The sequence below is a fragment of the Aythya marila genome (genome assembly GCF_965140915.1).
Source record: "Aythya marila genome assembly, chromosome: 2".
Taxonomy (NCBI): domain Eukaryota; kingdom Metazoa; phylum Chordata; class Aves; order Anseriformes; family Anatidae; genus Aythya; species Aythya marila.
In genome coordinates this window covers 100,636,359-100,651,677 of record NC_139043.1, presented here as the reverse complement: position 1 = coordinate 100,651,677, position 15,319 = coordinate 100,636,359, and the positions used below count along the sequence as shown (strand labels likewise).

The window sequence follows — 15,319 nt, the reverse complement described above, 5'->3', positions numbered from 1 at the left end:
GATCATTGAACCTGTACCTCATATTTACTATAAATATATATATATAAATAAATTAAAAATATTTTCCTAATATATTAATATATTTTTAAAAGGGAAAAAATGAACTTGTTCCAGTTTTACTTTTAAACAAGCATCACTCCAAAGGAAATTATGACAATATCTGTGGAAATATAGCAGTTTTCTACATGTACAATCTCTGAATGACTGGTTAATTCTAACCAAGTGATCCCTATACTAAGTCATGTCTCACAATGACTAGATTGATAATGATTTTCAAATGTTCCTCCCTGAAAAGAAAGGCTTTCAACAATATTCTATATTATTAAATTTATGGAGGGCATTTCTGAGACAGCCTAGAGAATATCAATCTTAATTTTATCTCAACCAGTTGTTCCTTTTTTCAGAAATGTATACGGAATTTAGTAGGCATATCAAAGTACTGTAAGTAACGATAGCAAACCTTAGATATTTGAATATAAAAAATAGTATATTCTTAACATTAAAAATATAGATAATATTATAAGGAATGATAAATTGAATATGGAATGATACTTACTTTTCAATGTACCATTATTTTTACAGTCATAGAGATGCCTGCTCTTTTCTAGGATTATCATTAACTCAGCAAATGTTATCGAGATGCTACAGGATAGTATTAATCACTTTGTGATTAATATGACTCACATTTCATCATGTCCCACATATGGGCGCAATATTCATATTGCAGGTTCCATACTTTGTGTATCAGTAATGGTGTTTCTCTACCAAATCTGTATTTGAAAAAGATGAATCTTGAGTTTGTTTTTCTCAGTTCTTTTGGCTGTCACTGACATTTAATATTAGCTTTCAGTCTGATGAAAAATTATAATTCTATTTTGATTATAATTCTATTTTAATTCTAAAATGATTACCTTTTCTATTATAATTCTAAAATGATTACCTTTTCTAGAACTGGCTGATCCAGCAAATTTCAGTCCTAGAATTTCTCATTAGAAGTAATTCATAAATCTGAAGAACAGCGCTTTGCACTTAAAAGGAAAGTGCATTCTTATATATTCTTTTAATCCACGAGCTAAGACTGTTTTATGTTACACATTGCTTAATAATTAAGTCTTCACCAGTCTAGGAAGATTTTTTGTTTGTTTGTTTGTTGTTTGTTTGTTTGTTTCCCAGCAGAGATTGGCCATATACTTTAATTCAGTGACTTCCCAAACTGTGGTCATTAAATTCTATTCAGTTACTTTGCAAATGTGCTTTTACCGCTTGGGCAATTAAGAGTACAGGAAAAGGTCTTTTTTTTTTTTTAATTAAAAAAAATATTGTTGTTTTTTTTTTTTTAATTATTATTATTTCATAGCTATGACATTGTAACACTCATACTGAAACAGTACTAAAATTTGCATTTAAAAGATAGCATAGGATATAGAGTTAGAGAAGAAAACATTAATTCACAATGGCTTTTGAAATAGATTCTTTAACATCTAAAAAGCAAGTGGTTTAAAAGCCATTTTATAACCTGCTAGATTTGAAATCTAACTCTATAAATTACCTGCTACTCCTTGTGTCGTTATCCATATAAATTAATGAGTGCTTCAACCACTACCAAAATATGAGCAAATTTTAGCATTGCTAAAACTTCAGTCTTTTTGCATTCCAGTTCTCGTCTTGCTGATTGTCACCATGAGGCGACGGAAAAAAGAGCCCCTCATTTTTGATGAAGAGAGAGATATCAGAGAGAACATTGTCAGGTATGATGATGAGGGTGGTGGAGAAGAAGACACTGAGGCTTTTGACATGGCTGCCTTGAGAAACCTCAACATCATCCGAGACACCAAGACCAGGAGGGACGTGACACCTGAGATTCAGTTCTTGAGCAGACCAACTTTTAAAAGCATCCCAGATAATGTAATTTTTAGGGAATTTATCTGGGAGAGACTAAAAGAAGCTGATGTGGACCCCTGCGCACCACCCTATGACTCCCTGCAGACATACGCCTTTGAGGGAAATGGCTCAGTGGCAGAGTCACTCAGCTCCTTAGATTCGATCAGCTCAAACTCTGACCAGAACTACGATTACCTCAGTGACTGGGGCCCTCGTTTTAAAAGGCTTGCAGATATGTATGGGACTGGACCAGACTGCTTGTACTCATAGCCTTGGAACCTTTCTCTGAAAATGCACTGAAGAATACTAAAATAAAAAACTCAACTTTACAGACAGAAGAAAGTTGTAAATAGTTCTCCATTTTTAATATTTTTTTTTCTTTTTTTCTTTTTGACTTGGTGGAACATATCCTCATTAAACTTGTCCTAGGGATTGCACTGACCACATAGCATATGAGCATTTGAGGCATTTTTGATAAAATGAAATGCTCAGACACATTCAAATAGATAGCTTCATAAGATACCTTCAGAGGCAACTCACTTTCAAGAGTGTTATGCACTGTAACCTTAATGAGTCGATTACACTCTGTAGATGCCTTTACAGTATTGCTATATCTAGAACACAAAGTCTTTGATATAAGTGTAAGAAGCAAATTAACAAATATAATTCAGTACCATATGACAATATATAGTATTTGCAAATGTAGGCCTTTTAGCAAACTTTTTTTACAATGCTGCATGCAGCTTGCTAAACCAAAAACAGAAGTACAGAAATGAAAACAAACAAAAACCCAGATCATTTTTTTGTTTATCCCTGCTTTTTTCAAATTTAGTTAATTGAAAGTCTCTGTAAATTCCTGGGTAGTTTTATGAATATATATATGAAGAGATACATATTACTATTTGTTCTAAGAAACTCCATGTTTGTCATCAACTTACTGATGTGGTTTACAGACCACATAAAATCAGAAATATGGAGTGGTATCCTCAAGGTTGAAAAGTTTCGTGATGCCCATGTAGGTATAGAAAATATGTTGCTATCTATTTGTTATTTTTTATTATCTCTTCTGATTTGTACAGGAGAATTTATCCTTTTTTATTATTATTTGACATAAAGCATTATATTCATTTTGGAGCTCTAATCTCCACTAAATTCAGGTCCATTTTACTGCCTCATGGTATTAGACTTGTCAGAACATGCTGATTTTTCTCCAGTCTCAGATAAATGAAGCGTGGAAATAGAGAAATTACAGTAAAGCAATTGAGCCCACCATTCATCTCTCAGAAATGAGAGCAGCCGCAAGGACACACAGTTGTTCTTCTGAGCCACTACAATGTCTGAGACATTTAAATAAAATATTTGTACATTGCAGTTCTGGAAAGAAGACCACAGAGTAGCTGGGTGTGTCTTTAATGCAAGATATAATTTTCAAGGTCAAATATCCTATATACTTCAAAGACTTTAAACACCCTGCTTTTCCCCCTCCCATTATCTTTTGCTGCTGATGACAGTAAAAGACTCTTAAATTTCTTTCTTATGTTAAGCAATGTAATGGTATTAATTACAGAAACCATCTTTAGATCTTTCTGCACATATGTATTTTCCCCAAAGGTGTTAACTCAGTATACATAATTTCTACACTGGTTCAGGAGTGCCAAAACAGAAAGAAAACTGCTGTCGCTTAAAATACTGTATGGTTTTGAAGTAGGATTTCTTAGAATAAGATAACTTTTTTATTATTCTATTTATACTTTATCTTTCATGATTTATTATTAGACAATAAGGCATATAATCAAGTAAAGTAGTGTTTTTAAGTATTATTTCAGATTATTTTGTTTGAGATAATCTGTAGATAAGTTCCTAAATTAGATTATGCTCCTATGAACTCTTTTGCTTGTACCTAACTTGCAATGATTTGACTTGCCAGCAATTACTGAGAGTCATTCAGAATTGTTTGCAGGATTTTATCTGTGAATAGAAGGTACTACATAGAGAATGATCACTCCAAAAGTACATATTTCTGAAAGAACGATCCTTGTACTGAAATGTATGGGTGACACAAGGCTGGGAGAATGAAAATTATCGTTAAGGCTTTTTTTTGCAGCCCAGCATTATCAATTAACTATGTGAAAGTGGCCTTCAGCTTCATCAGAGAAAAGCAAAATAATTTTAATCATCTGCAACATGGATGTTTAATTTTGAGTTACACTTTGGTAGACAATCATTGATTCATAATTCAGTAGATTTGCTTCTAGTTGTACTAAATATATATATATATGTATATATATATATGACAGATTTTGTAATGGAACTGAAAGATATTGCCTATGACTTTTAGTCATACCTGTAAGATTTTCAATAAAAATTAAAAAAAAAGAAAAAAAGAGAGAATGATCCACGTTTATAGTTCAATGAGAGTGAAAAATACTGCAGGAGTTAATTGGGTATTAGATCAGCAAGGTGTCAGGAGAACAGTTTTTGATTAATCTACTTTTTGTTTGTGGGAAGACTAAGATTAAGGTGTCAAAAGATGCTGATTGTAGCACATAACACTTAAAGGAGATTTAAACATGGTTTAGAGTAAACACAATTTTCTTGCTTTCCTATGGTATATTTCTGGGAAAAACAAACAAACAAAACCAAAAACAAGCAAACAAACACAGAAACCCCCCTTCCTATAGCTCAACTGCATTAGTTTTATGTAAGTGTTTGTTTTCTGTGGAAAGAAGTATGTTTCATTCTAATGCCATAAAAAATCCTGCATATATTTGTTTGCTGTTCTGATATAATCTAGTAAATTTTTGTTACACTACATATGTTTACCTATTAACAATTATTTCAGCAAAAGAGAAAGAGGGAAATCCCTTACATTCAGTGACAGATGTTACCATAGTATATACATTTGCATAATATAATGCTCTCTGTAAGTTACCATTTGTCTATATGTTTTCATGGTTAAGGTCCTGATTCAAATTCTTTCTTTTAGTGTTATTTATGTTGTATAATCTGATGTCATAATCTATAGTTTACTGTCCAAATATAAGAAATATTTTCTCTATCTCTGAAAAATTATGGAAGTGTTGATCAGATTAATTAGAAAAGCTTTAAAAAAAAAAAAGAATCCCTATTTTATTTATTTGCTAAACTTTCTGAAGAGCTGTGGTATCCACCTACAGGCCTCAAATCCTCCTTAAAGAGTAACCTGTCAACCTTTGCAGTAACATCCATCTTAGAGTAAAATATAAATCATACCATCTGAATTATACCCTAAAGATTTAAGGCAAGACTCAGCTTTGACCAGTGTAAAATCTACTGAATTGAGCAATTCAGCAGTTACATTATTGTAAAGAGTGGATGTCTTTTTTTTTTTTTTTTTTTTTTTTTAACAACAGTTAAAACAGTCTTTTAAGACTAAAGAGGTTTTTTTTTAAGACTAAATTTACATGTACATATTTCTCTTCTGAATCCAAAAGGTGAAAAATCATACATATATTTAAAAATTCCACCCACCTACTGTTTATTTTAAAATGCCTTATTAAACCATTAAATATCCCAACAAATTAACCCTACCCTCAAATTTATCCCCATTAATTCACAGAATATTTGATTGACATTGTCACAGAATGAATCATAGAATAGCTTGGGCTGGAAGTGACCCTAAAGATAATCTAGTTCCAGCTCCTCTGCCACAGGCAGGCATGCAACTAAATCAGGTTGCCCAGGGCCTCATCTAACCTGGTCTTAAACACCTCCAGGAATGGGGCATCCTCAACCTCTCTGGGCAACCTGTTTCAGTGCCTCACCAGCCTCTGAATTTCCTCCTAATCTCTAATCTTTTCGTTTAAAACCATTCCCCCTTTTTCTGTCATTATCTGATTGAGTATAGTAGAAAATTATTTCTGGACTCAGGCAAAACTTTTAAGACTGCCCATGCAATAAAACCTTATTTTTTTACTTTTTTTTTTTTTTTTTTTTTTTTTTTCCCCTCTTAATATTGTTACCAAAAATAGTTTAATATCTGTTAGAAGTTTGTCAAGAACTACTATTTCTACAATGCTGTAAAGCCATGGATTATTTTACTATAGAATCAGATTAAAATTCTTATTCCTAGAAGCGATGTAAATATTAATGGAGTTTAATGGCTGCTTGATTAATTGAGGTCATAAAGCAATTGTACATCATAACAATGAGCTTAAAGTTGAACCAAAACTAGAAAAAAAGTTAAAAGTTTTGTTTTCTCCTACTTCCCAACCTTTCTGCCAAATCCAGAATTTGTTTTAATTGTATATGAAAGCAAAAATAGTCTAAGCTAGACAGAGCAGACAATTGGATCTTGGTCTTCTAAGAGACCAAAGCTGAGAGAACAAAGGCTAATAGACTCTTTGCTAGGTCATGCAATTCAATTATTCCAGTGTGATGATGTCTTGACTCACAGGTCATACTAACCTGGACCTGTAAAGTTTTTTGTTAGTTTGTTTGTTTCTGTTAAATCTAGTTTTCTTGGTGAAAGGCTTATGCTTGGATGATTTTTTTTTTTTTTAATTTTTGTTTGTTTTTGTTTTTCTTTTGGTCAAAACCATACAAGCCAAAATGTATCTTGACTCTTCTGCAGTCTTGACTAGAAACCCATCTTATTGTCTTCTGTTAATGGGACAGAATAAAGTCCTGAGATGTTCAAGAAGTTGTGGAGAAAAAGCTAAAGACAGCATCAGCAGACTGCAGTGAAACAAATGCATCACTTCATCTAAACATGAGCTCACAAAAACAAAGCTGTCATTAACACCATTCAAATCATGATATGGGTCTAATCTAACAACTTAAAACATGATGTCATTTTCTAGCATTAATATCAGTAATATTTACATGCTTAGCAAAGAATTTAGAATAGTTGAGGTTCTTCACTTGGCAGTTTCACCATTACTATTTATATCATATTCTTGATGCATGGAAAAAGACAGGAAAGTTACAAAAAGTAAAACAGTACAAGTACAAAATGGCCCTGTGTGCACTGACTTTTAATACAGTATTTATTCTCCCTTAGTGCTCCCCAATGCATTGATTTCTTTTCCTTTCATTGAAACCAGCTACTCATCTATTAGACATATGATATCTAGCCAGGTATTTAAGTCACTTTAGACCATTCAAGTCTGAAAAGAATAGTCAGGCAGAATTTTGATGTCTTCATGACATTATGTTTTAATCTCTTATTTACTTATTGACCAAAATATCCTTTATTATTATCACACTGTTGAAATGATATGAGGAAGTGTTTACCAATGCACCTATAAGAGGCCAGGTGAAATCCTGATCATGTTGAATTACCTTGACGGTGACTTTCAAGATGTACCAAATTTATGCTTTTTTAGGGGAGTCTGATAAATGACCACTGATAGCATCAAGATGACAGAGTGTCAGTTTGAACTGGATACTTTTTCTTTTTGCACAATCTTTTACTTCCAATAAGCCACAATTCTCATTTTTTGATGGTAAAACAAATATATTATTAGGAATTTTTTAATAGAATAAGCTATTTGCTATCAGCACAGTACATACAACATTTTTGTGTGAGTACCCTTTCTGTCAAAGTTCATTTCTGATATTTATAGACAGTATAGACAAATATAGAAAGTATATAAAACTATTCCTCCCTATAATTAAGAACATATAGAATTTTCATGCTATCAAAATCAAATTATGACACTTCACTTTTAATAGGACTTTGTGACCATCTGTAGCTTTATCATATCCATGACATACAACCTAAATAGATTATGATCTTCCTGTTTTGGAGTCTGTTATCTTGCTCTTGCTTGAGATTTTACTAACACAGAAAGTGGTAGCAGCAACTAAACAAAAAGGAAATTTAAAACACCTGATATTTTTTATTGCTTCACACCTGATCTAATGATGTGAAAAATAACGTTTTAACAGATGCTGCTGGAATATGAAAATTCCTCTGAACTAGTGATGTTTCCATACTGTGGAATGAGATCTTCCAACAGTCTATGGTATTTGTCCTAGTCTCATCTTATTCAAATATATAAATTAAAACAAACAAACAAACAAACAAACAAAACTATGAAGGAGAAAGATTAAATATCTCAGTGGCAAGCTTAATATGAAACTTGCTATTCCTCAAAACATTAAGCTTTCCTAGTTTGTGTGTAATGAATCTGTGAATGAGCTCTCATAGGATGTATAATCTGTTGATGTGGTTACCATTCCTACATAAGAATGGCTGGATATTTGTTCACTTTCTTCTTCCCCTCAATTTCTAGTAGAGCTTGACTGTGATATATAGAAACAACTACAGGGATAAAAAAGTACTGTGTAATTGCGACCAAGGACATTAGTACATTGTGAACATTCACGCAGTAAAAAATAAATAAATAAATAAATAAATAATTACTTCTTTAAAGAGTTTAGTAAAAAGAAAAAGATTTTGTCTCCCCCTTCCTCTTTTGTCCTCAGTCCCTTCAAAGATAACATGACTCTAAATCTTTCTCTAATATATCATTTTGTTGTTTTGGGTACACATTCATTATGTTTTGTAGTAGTCACATGTAGAAGGTGAATGGAGAACAAACTAGCATCAAAGTCAACACCTGAGAATTAGGAAAACGATTTAATAGTTTCCTACACTTTACTGCTATATGACCTTGACAAATTTGATTCAAGGTAGAATTATCCTTTATCTTTCAGTGTAACTTATATGATAGCAAAATAAAATAATATGAAAAAATGATACCTAGGAACAACTGATCATGAGAAATTGATTAATATATTATGCATGAAATCAATATCTCTTTTTCACTGTGGCTTAACACAGGTCAATAAACTTTATTAGGACTCCAAGATTAATATAGACTTCTTGGCTTATGTACAAAGAACATTCCAGAAGAAATTTTCAAACAGCTCCAGCAAAAAATCTGAGGTTATTTCACTATTCAAAAGACAAGGGTTCTTGGAAATAAACACATGACCAAAAATACAAATTTCTTGTCTTTACAGGTAGATATATACAGAGATGATAGGAAGGGATTTCCCTTCCTGTTAGCACTTAAGATCTGTAGTGAATGTGAATTTAAATCTAAATGACTACAACTGAAAGCACGACAGAAGCAGAGAAGACATCTTTCAATGACATGCATTTTAATCAGCTTCACTTGGCCTGATATAAATAAATTGTTATTTATATTAAAAGTTGCCTGGCTCTAGCTTGGCCTTTATATATTCTACAAAACCCACAACTTCAGAAATGGAAAAGACTTCTGTTGTCTTCTGGTAAGTTTGCATTCATGAAGAGGTAAAGCAAATACGTAACAAAGCTGTGGCTATTAGTCTGGTCTCACCTGCAATATAGTTAAGATTGATGATACAGAGACCACACCGAATGACAATGTCTTACTGTCTCATTTTTCATCCTTTCCTGTATACACTTGTTACTTATCTCTTTCTTTAATTGCTATTTCCATGAGAAAAGTGTGCTTTTGTTTGTTTGTGTTTGAATTCTTTTAGTATTGTACTTCATACAATTGGTCCCAGACTCTGATCAAACCTTCTAAGAAGAAAAGCAATGCTACGGTTACTTTAACTACTACTAATAATGATGCTGGGTAAATGTGACATTGTTGGCCTTGGAGTCAGAATATCAAGTTATCTGCCCAGCTTTATCACAGATCTGTTTTGGTTGGTTGATTCATCCAACTTTTTTATCTGTTGATATAGAGGCCTGAAGAGAAACAGCATGTTTCTAATATATTTTAGAATGAAAATGGTATTGCAATATCCATATAATAAATTTGGTGTTTTTTTTTTTTTTTTTTTTTTGTTTATTTGTTTTGTTTAATATAAACTATGAGCTATACTTATGGATAAAATTCAGTCCTGGTTCTAAGTCTGGAGTAAACATCTTGAGCCAAAGTCAGCAGCAATGTAATTTCAGTTTTGCATATGGGATGACAAAATAACATCAAGAGACAATAAGCATTCCTGAAAATTATTTGGCATTTCTAAAGCACATGAATGCAATGTGATAAACATGCCAGTGGGAAGGAATGTTGTAGGAAACAAAAACAAACAAACAAACAAAATAAACAAACAAAAAGGCTGCTTTTTTTTTTACAAGATCATCTCATACAACTTTTGTTCCATGGAGTTTCAGATGAAGAAAGAGAGGTTGACCTGATTTGTTTATTCATTCTGTCTTTGAAGTAAGTGTACTCTCAAATCCATGAAGAAACAGTGGCATTGAAGAAACCTTTCTTTTACAAAGAAAGTTGTGTATGAAGGTAGATAATACAAGGACTTAATTGATGCTTTACTGTGGAAGGAGCCATCTTTGCAAGTAATCAAGAAAGGATTTGAGAATACAGATTGTCTTCAGTTAATTTATTTCAACAACTGAAACTTGCTAAAATCCATTCCTAATATAAAATGAATCTTTGTAAGCCTAAGGTTTAACTAATGAGATTAATAAATATAAATTTTATCAACATGGAAGCTTCATCAGAGGAGGGAAAGTTCATTCATCCTGTTTGCCATTTATCATTTAATAATAATAATAATAATAATAATAATAATAATAATAATAATAATAATAATAAACCTATAGTTTTGTAAATTTTAAACCTGCCTTTGGAAACATGCAATTAATGTCACCCAAGTCATATTGGCAAAGCAATGTATGGAAAATCTTATGGTCTTGAACAGACTACTTCATTGCATAATATATCTGAAGTTTATCTACCATGTGCAACAGGAATCACTGCTCTGTTGTAAATTCAAATGAAGCAGCTTAGGTAAGCCATCATCAGCTCCAGTAACAAAATTTGCTCTGTCACTTTATCTTTGTGATTTGATGGTGGATAGAAGAAAGTTGATACAGACAAATTTGATACATTGATAATTTAAAGTTGATGATACTCTCTGAAAATGTTTTCTGTGAAATAATTTATCAAGTTTCAGGTCTGAAGTTGGACTGTTCATTTTTTGCTAAAAGTGAATTGAAAAGGATGCCCATGGCATGATACTGAAGTGCTTTTCTAATCTAAATAGGATCACACAGAACGCGTTTCACTGTTTGCTTTTGACATGTTTAAATGACATGTCAGAAGAAACAGAGGACATAGAAGATAAGTTCAAAGAACTCAAACATGACTTTTTATAGCTACAGCAGCTATTAGTAGTATATTTTGTCATCCAATAACTCATATTCGGTGTAAGATGTTGGCAATAACTTTGTACAGCAGTAGATTGACCAAGAGAATGGGATGAATCAGGCTGTGGTTCAGCTCTTCGAAGGTGTTTGGCAATGTGTGTGGCAACTAAAGACCTCTAAAGGCCAGTACCAGAGCTGTTCCCTCATCGTCTAAGTTCCCTGGAAACCAGAAATCTGAACACAACTCTCTTTAAACAGTGAACTATGTCAAGACTCCCTACCTTAGGAAATCTAGTTATAAGAGAAAAAAAGGTCATATGTAACTTCCATTGTTATTATAGAAAAAGAGATCATACCAGTCTTTTATCTACAAATGTCCAAAATATTGCATGAAACTTCAGCTGAACAATTCTCATTAAAACTGTATAAGTTAGATTCTTTAGAAAGCCTCCCTGACCTTTCTTAACTATACAGTAGGTCAATAATAAAGCTTCTGGAAACAAAAAACAAACAAACAAACAAACAAACAAAAAAAAAAACAAACAAAAAAAAAGAGAGAGAGAGAGAGAGTGAAAAAGAGAAGTAAAAACTGCTTGTTTTATTTGTTTTTTAATAATTTTGTCTTTTGATGGTTGAATATGAACTGAGGTGTAGAATCTAACATGGTTTAGAATAGCAAGATATTTGGGCTTAGAATACAGCTGTAATTGCTCATGAAGCATTCTTTTATTTTTCTTTCTGATATTTTTCCTGTTTCCTATAAGACAGATGGAAAATTATATAGTTTTTATACATATTGCTAGGAGCTAGCAACACATCTTATTTACAGACAACAGGCAGAAGATTGAGCGTATGCAAGATGACATGATGCTAGACTAAAAGAATATGACTTTAACCAGCTCAGAAACTTGTTTACCATGGAGAGCTAATCAGAGGGCTGTTAAGTACAAATTATTAAACCTAGTGCACTTCAGATAATGTAACTGAATATGGGAGACGAAAAATAAAAATTACAGTTTGCAAACAAATAAATAAATTAAACCTTCTCCTATATCTAAAATGCTTTTAAATATAAAGTATAATGTAAGAAGAGGATTTAGAAGTAATCATATTGGTAGTTCATCAGTATTTTATAGGTTAGCCATGTTGACAGCTTGAAAAATAAATGATGTGTCACATGATTCTATAGACTTCTCTTAAGCCTGTATTCCTTCACTCATCTGTCTTTTCCGTCTTCTCATTCCCCTTCACTTCTCTGCTTTATAAATTTATTATATTATACAACCTCTCAGTCTCTTAAAGGTTAGGATATACCAGGTGTTCTCACTACACAGAAACAAAATCTTTGTGCTTTTTAAAACAGTGCTTCTGGTAGTGCTGCCTTCTAGGTCTGTTTAGAAAAAAATTCTCCAGCAGTTTATACCTGTGTTCAGTATTTTCCTTGTTTCTCATGAAAGATATAAAACAAATACATTACCCAATGTCTTCCTCTTCTGCCATGTAGTCTATGAATTCTAAAATAAAAACTTTTCAAGATAACATTGTACTGTGTAGAGAAAATAATAGAGTGAGAAAAGGGACTTGATGCTCCAGAAGTTAATAATGAATTAAGACCCCCTGCCTATATAAACTGAGTTGTGAGTGTAAAGGATATGATAGTCAACAATATTTGAAGTATCATTATACTTGGCTGGCTACCAGGGAGCCTACATCAAATGATTTGTGGTTTGAAATTAAGTTCATAGAGGGTAAGTGTTCACATTACTGCTGACCATTAAAGTAACATCTTTGTTGGCAGACTCATTAAAGAACAAAAAGTACTGAACTAACACAGACGCTAAACTATGGATGTCTTTCCATCTCATTTCAAAAGTTCTCTTCAGGTCATTTTTCTTTTAGTCATACCTGTGGAGAAAGCCTGCATTAGCTATTACAGAACAAGATCAAGAAAGCCTCAGATGTTAATGGACTGTTCATTCAGCACTTTTATAAGAACATTAGAAATTAAAATAGTAAGCTAAGCAAATACAATTCAAGTTAAGATCAGTCATAAAACCTTACTGATAGTTAATCAGATGCCATACTCAACTTTCAAAACTTCTAGTAGTTATGTTAAAATAAGTCAAAAGTACTCCTCAAGCTATGGATGCATTTGATTACTTTAAACAAAACTTTGATTCAGTTTCAAACAAAATTCTGATGTCTTTTTTTTTTTTTTTTTCTCTTACTTCTTTTTTTTTTTTTCCTTTAAACTATATGAAATTGTAAATGTTCAGTATGTAAAAATCTCATTAGATATCTGAAAGAAATAAATAGCAGACCCAGTGCATTGGGCTTGCAGATATCTGAAATGAGAGATCAAATCTGAAATGAGGGAGTGAAATCAGTTGTTTTAGATCAGCAAGCATAAAGTATTTTATAACAGAATTAGCCACGTAAAGTAATATGTGACTGATGCATTGAAGTTCAAGACAAAAATAAGCCTCTGAAGTTTTAGTTTCTTTCTTCTAATTGGTGATGTTGACTAGACTGAAGGAGGGTTTAAAGTCTCTGAATGTGGAAAAAAGAAATATTTTCTCTTAAAAGAGCAACTTTGAACTGGATCTTGTATTCAAAGCAGGAGGGCAAAATAATGGATATAGAAAAAATATGAGATTTATTGCCTGAATGAACATTTCCAAAATAATATTAATAGGAAAAGCACAAAGAAAGGAGAAAGAATCTGTGAGAAGAGTGACTATGAATTGATTTCAAGAAAAAACAGGAATATAGTGAAAATAGTTACAATCTAGTTAAGCTAAACAACAGCTGTCATAGAAAAAGGTGAGCAAAAATAGGAAACAGAAGAAAATTGAAACTAGAATGTACTAAAAAAGGATTAAAGATCAAGGTTAATCTATTCTAGTTGCCCAAGGGATATTTTGCCTCATATTTTTTAAAATGTGACTGCTAAAGAGAAAAATAATGGAAAATACTGGTAACCTATTAAAAAAAAAAAAAAATAGATGCTGTAACAGAAATAAGGATATCTGAAGACAAAGCTTAGACTGCATACATTAACAAAGTCAGGATACTCCATTGTATAGAGATTATATGGCAAGGTTTTGGAATAGGTTTTGGTAGCAGGGGACTGCAGGGGTTGCCTCTGTGAGAAGAGTCCAGTAGCTGCCCCATGTTAGAAAAGGGCCAGTTTCAGCCCTTTCCAAAGAGACCTGCTTCTGGCCAGAGCCAAGCCAATAAGCAATGTTATTTGGGCCTCTGTGACAGCATATTTAAGAAAGGGAAATAAAAACTACTGGTCAGCAGCAGCTGGGAGATTAAGAAGTGAGAAACTGCCTTGCAGACACCAAGGTCAGTGCAGAAGGAGGGCAGGAGGTACTCCAGGCATGCAGCCGCAGTTCCCCTGCGGCCTGTGGAGAGGCCCCTGGTGGAGCAGACTGTGCCCCTGCAGCTCATGGGTCCCACATAGAGCAGATCTCCACGCTGCAGCCCATGGAGGAGCCCCCAGTGGCGCAGGTGGATGTGGCCTGGAGGAGGCTGCGGTCCATGGAGAGCCCCCACAGGAGCAGGCCCCAGGCCAGAGCTGCAGCCTGTGGAGCATGGGAGGAGCTGCCACCCATGGGGGCACCCGTGCTGGAGCAGTTTGTTCCTGACAGATGGACCCTGTGGTACAGACCCATGTTGGAGCAGTTCTTGAAGGACTGCTGCTTGTGGGCAGCCCCCACAGGCTCAGTTCAGCAAGGACAACATCCTGTGGGAGGGATCCCACATGGAGCAGGGGCAGAGAGTGACTGTGAAGGAGACTAAATATTGGGGACTGACCGCAGCCCCCATTCCTCGTTCCCCTGTGCCACTCATAGGGAGGATGTGGAAGAGGGTGGATGGGTGGAAGACATTTCAGGTTTGCTTTTTAGTCTCTTACTGTGCTTGTCTCCTAGTGATAGGCAATAAATTTGATTAATCTACCTATGCTGAGTCTTTGACGATAATTGTTGAGTCATCTCCCTGTCCTTATCTCTACCCTTGAGCCCTTTCATTGTATTTTCTCCTCCTTTCATTTTGGGGAGGGGGAATAACAGAGCAGTTGTGGTGGAGTTCAGCTTTCCATCTGGGTAAAACCACCACATCCATTAATCTCTGCCTCTGAAAAATCTATGCCTTGAAAGACTCATCACTTGAGGTTAGAAGTCCAGTACTACAAATTAATGGTGGCAATGCTCTCAGAATGGAGAGGAGCAAGTAAAAACATTCTACAAAGAGCAGATGTCTAATAGGTCC

General features: G+C 33.7%; 1 protein-coding gene across 1 annotated transcript in view; it reads left to right on the top strand.

The window, feature by feature from the left end:
• The window catches only part of CDH7 (cadherin 7), a gene marked incomplete at its 3' end in the record, with an annotated part of 89,364 nt that extends 87,213 nt beyond the window's left edge, over positions 1–2,151 (top strand). Inside the window, exon 12 of the mRNA XM_082754439.1 lies at positions 1,658–2,151. Coding sequence (XP_082610565.1) covers positions 1,658–2,151 — 494 coding nt within the window. The remainder of the gene's footprint in view (positions 1–1,657) is intronic.
• Between the last annotated feature and the right edge of the window lie 13,168 nt (positions 2,152–15,319).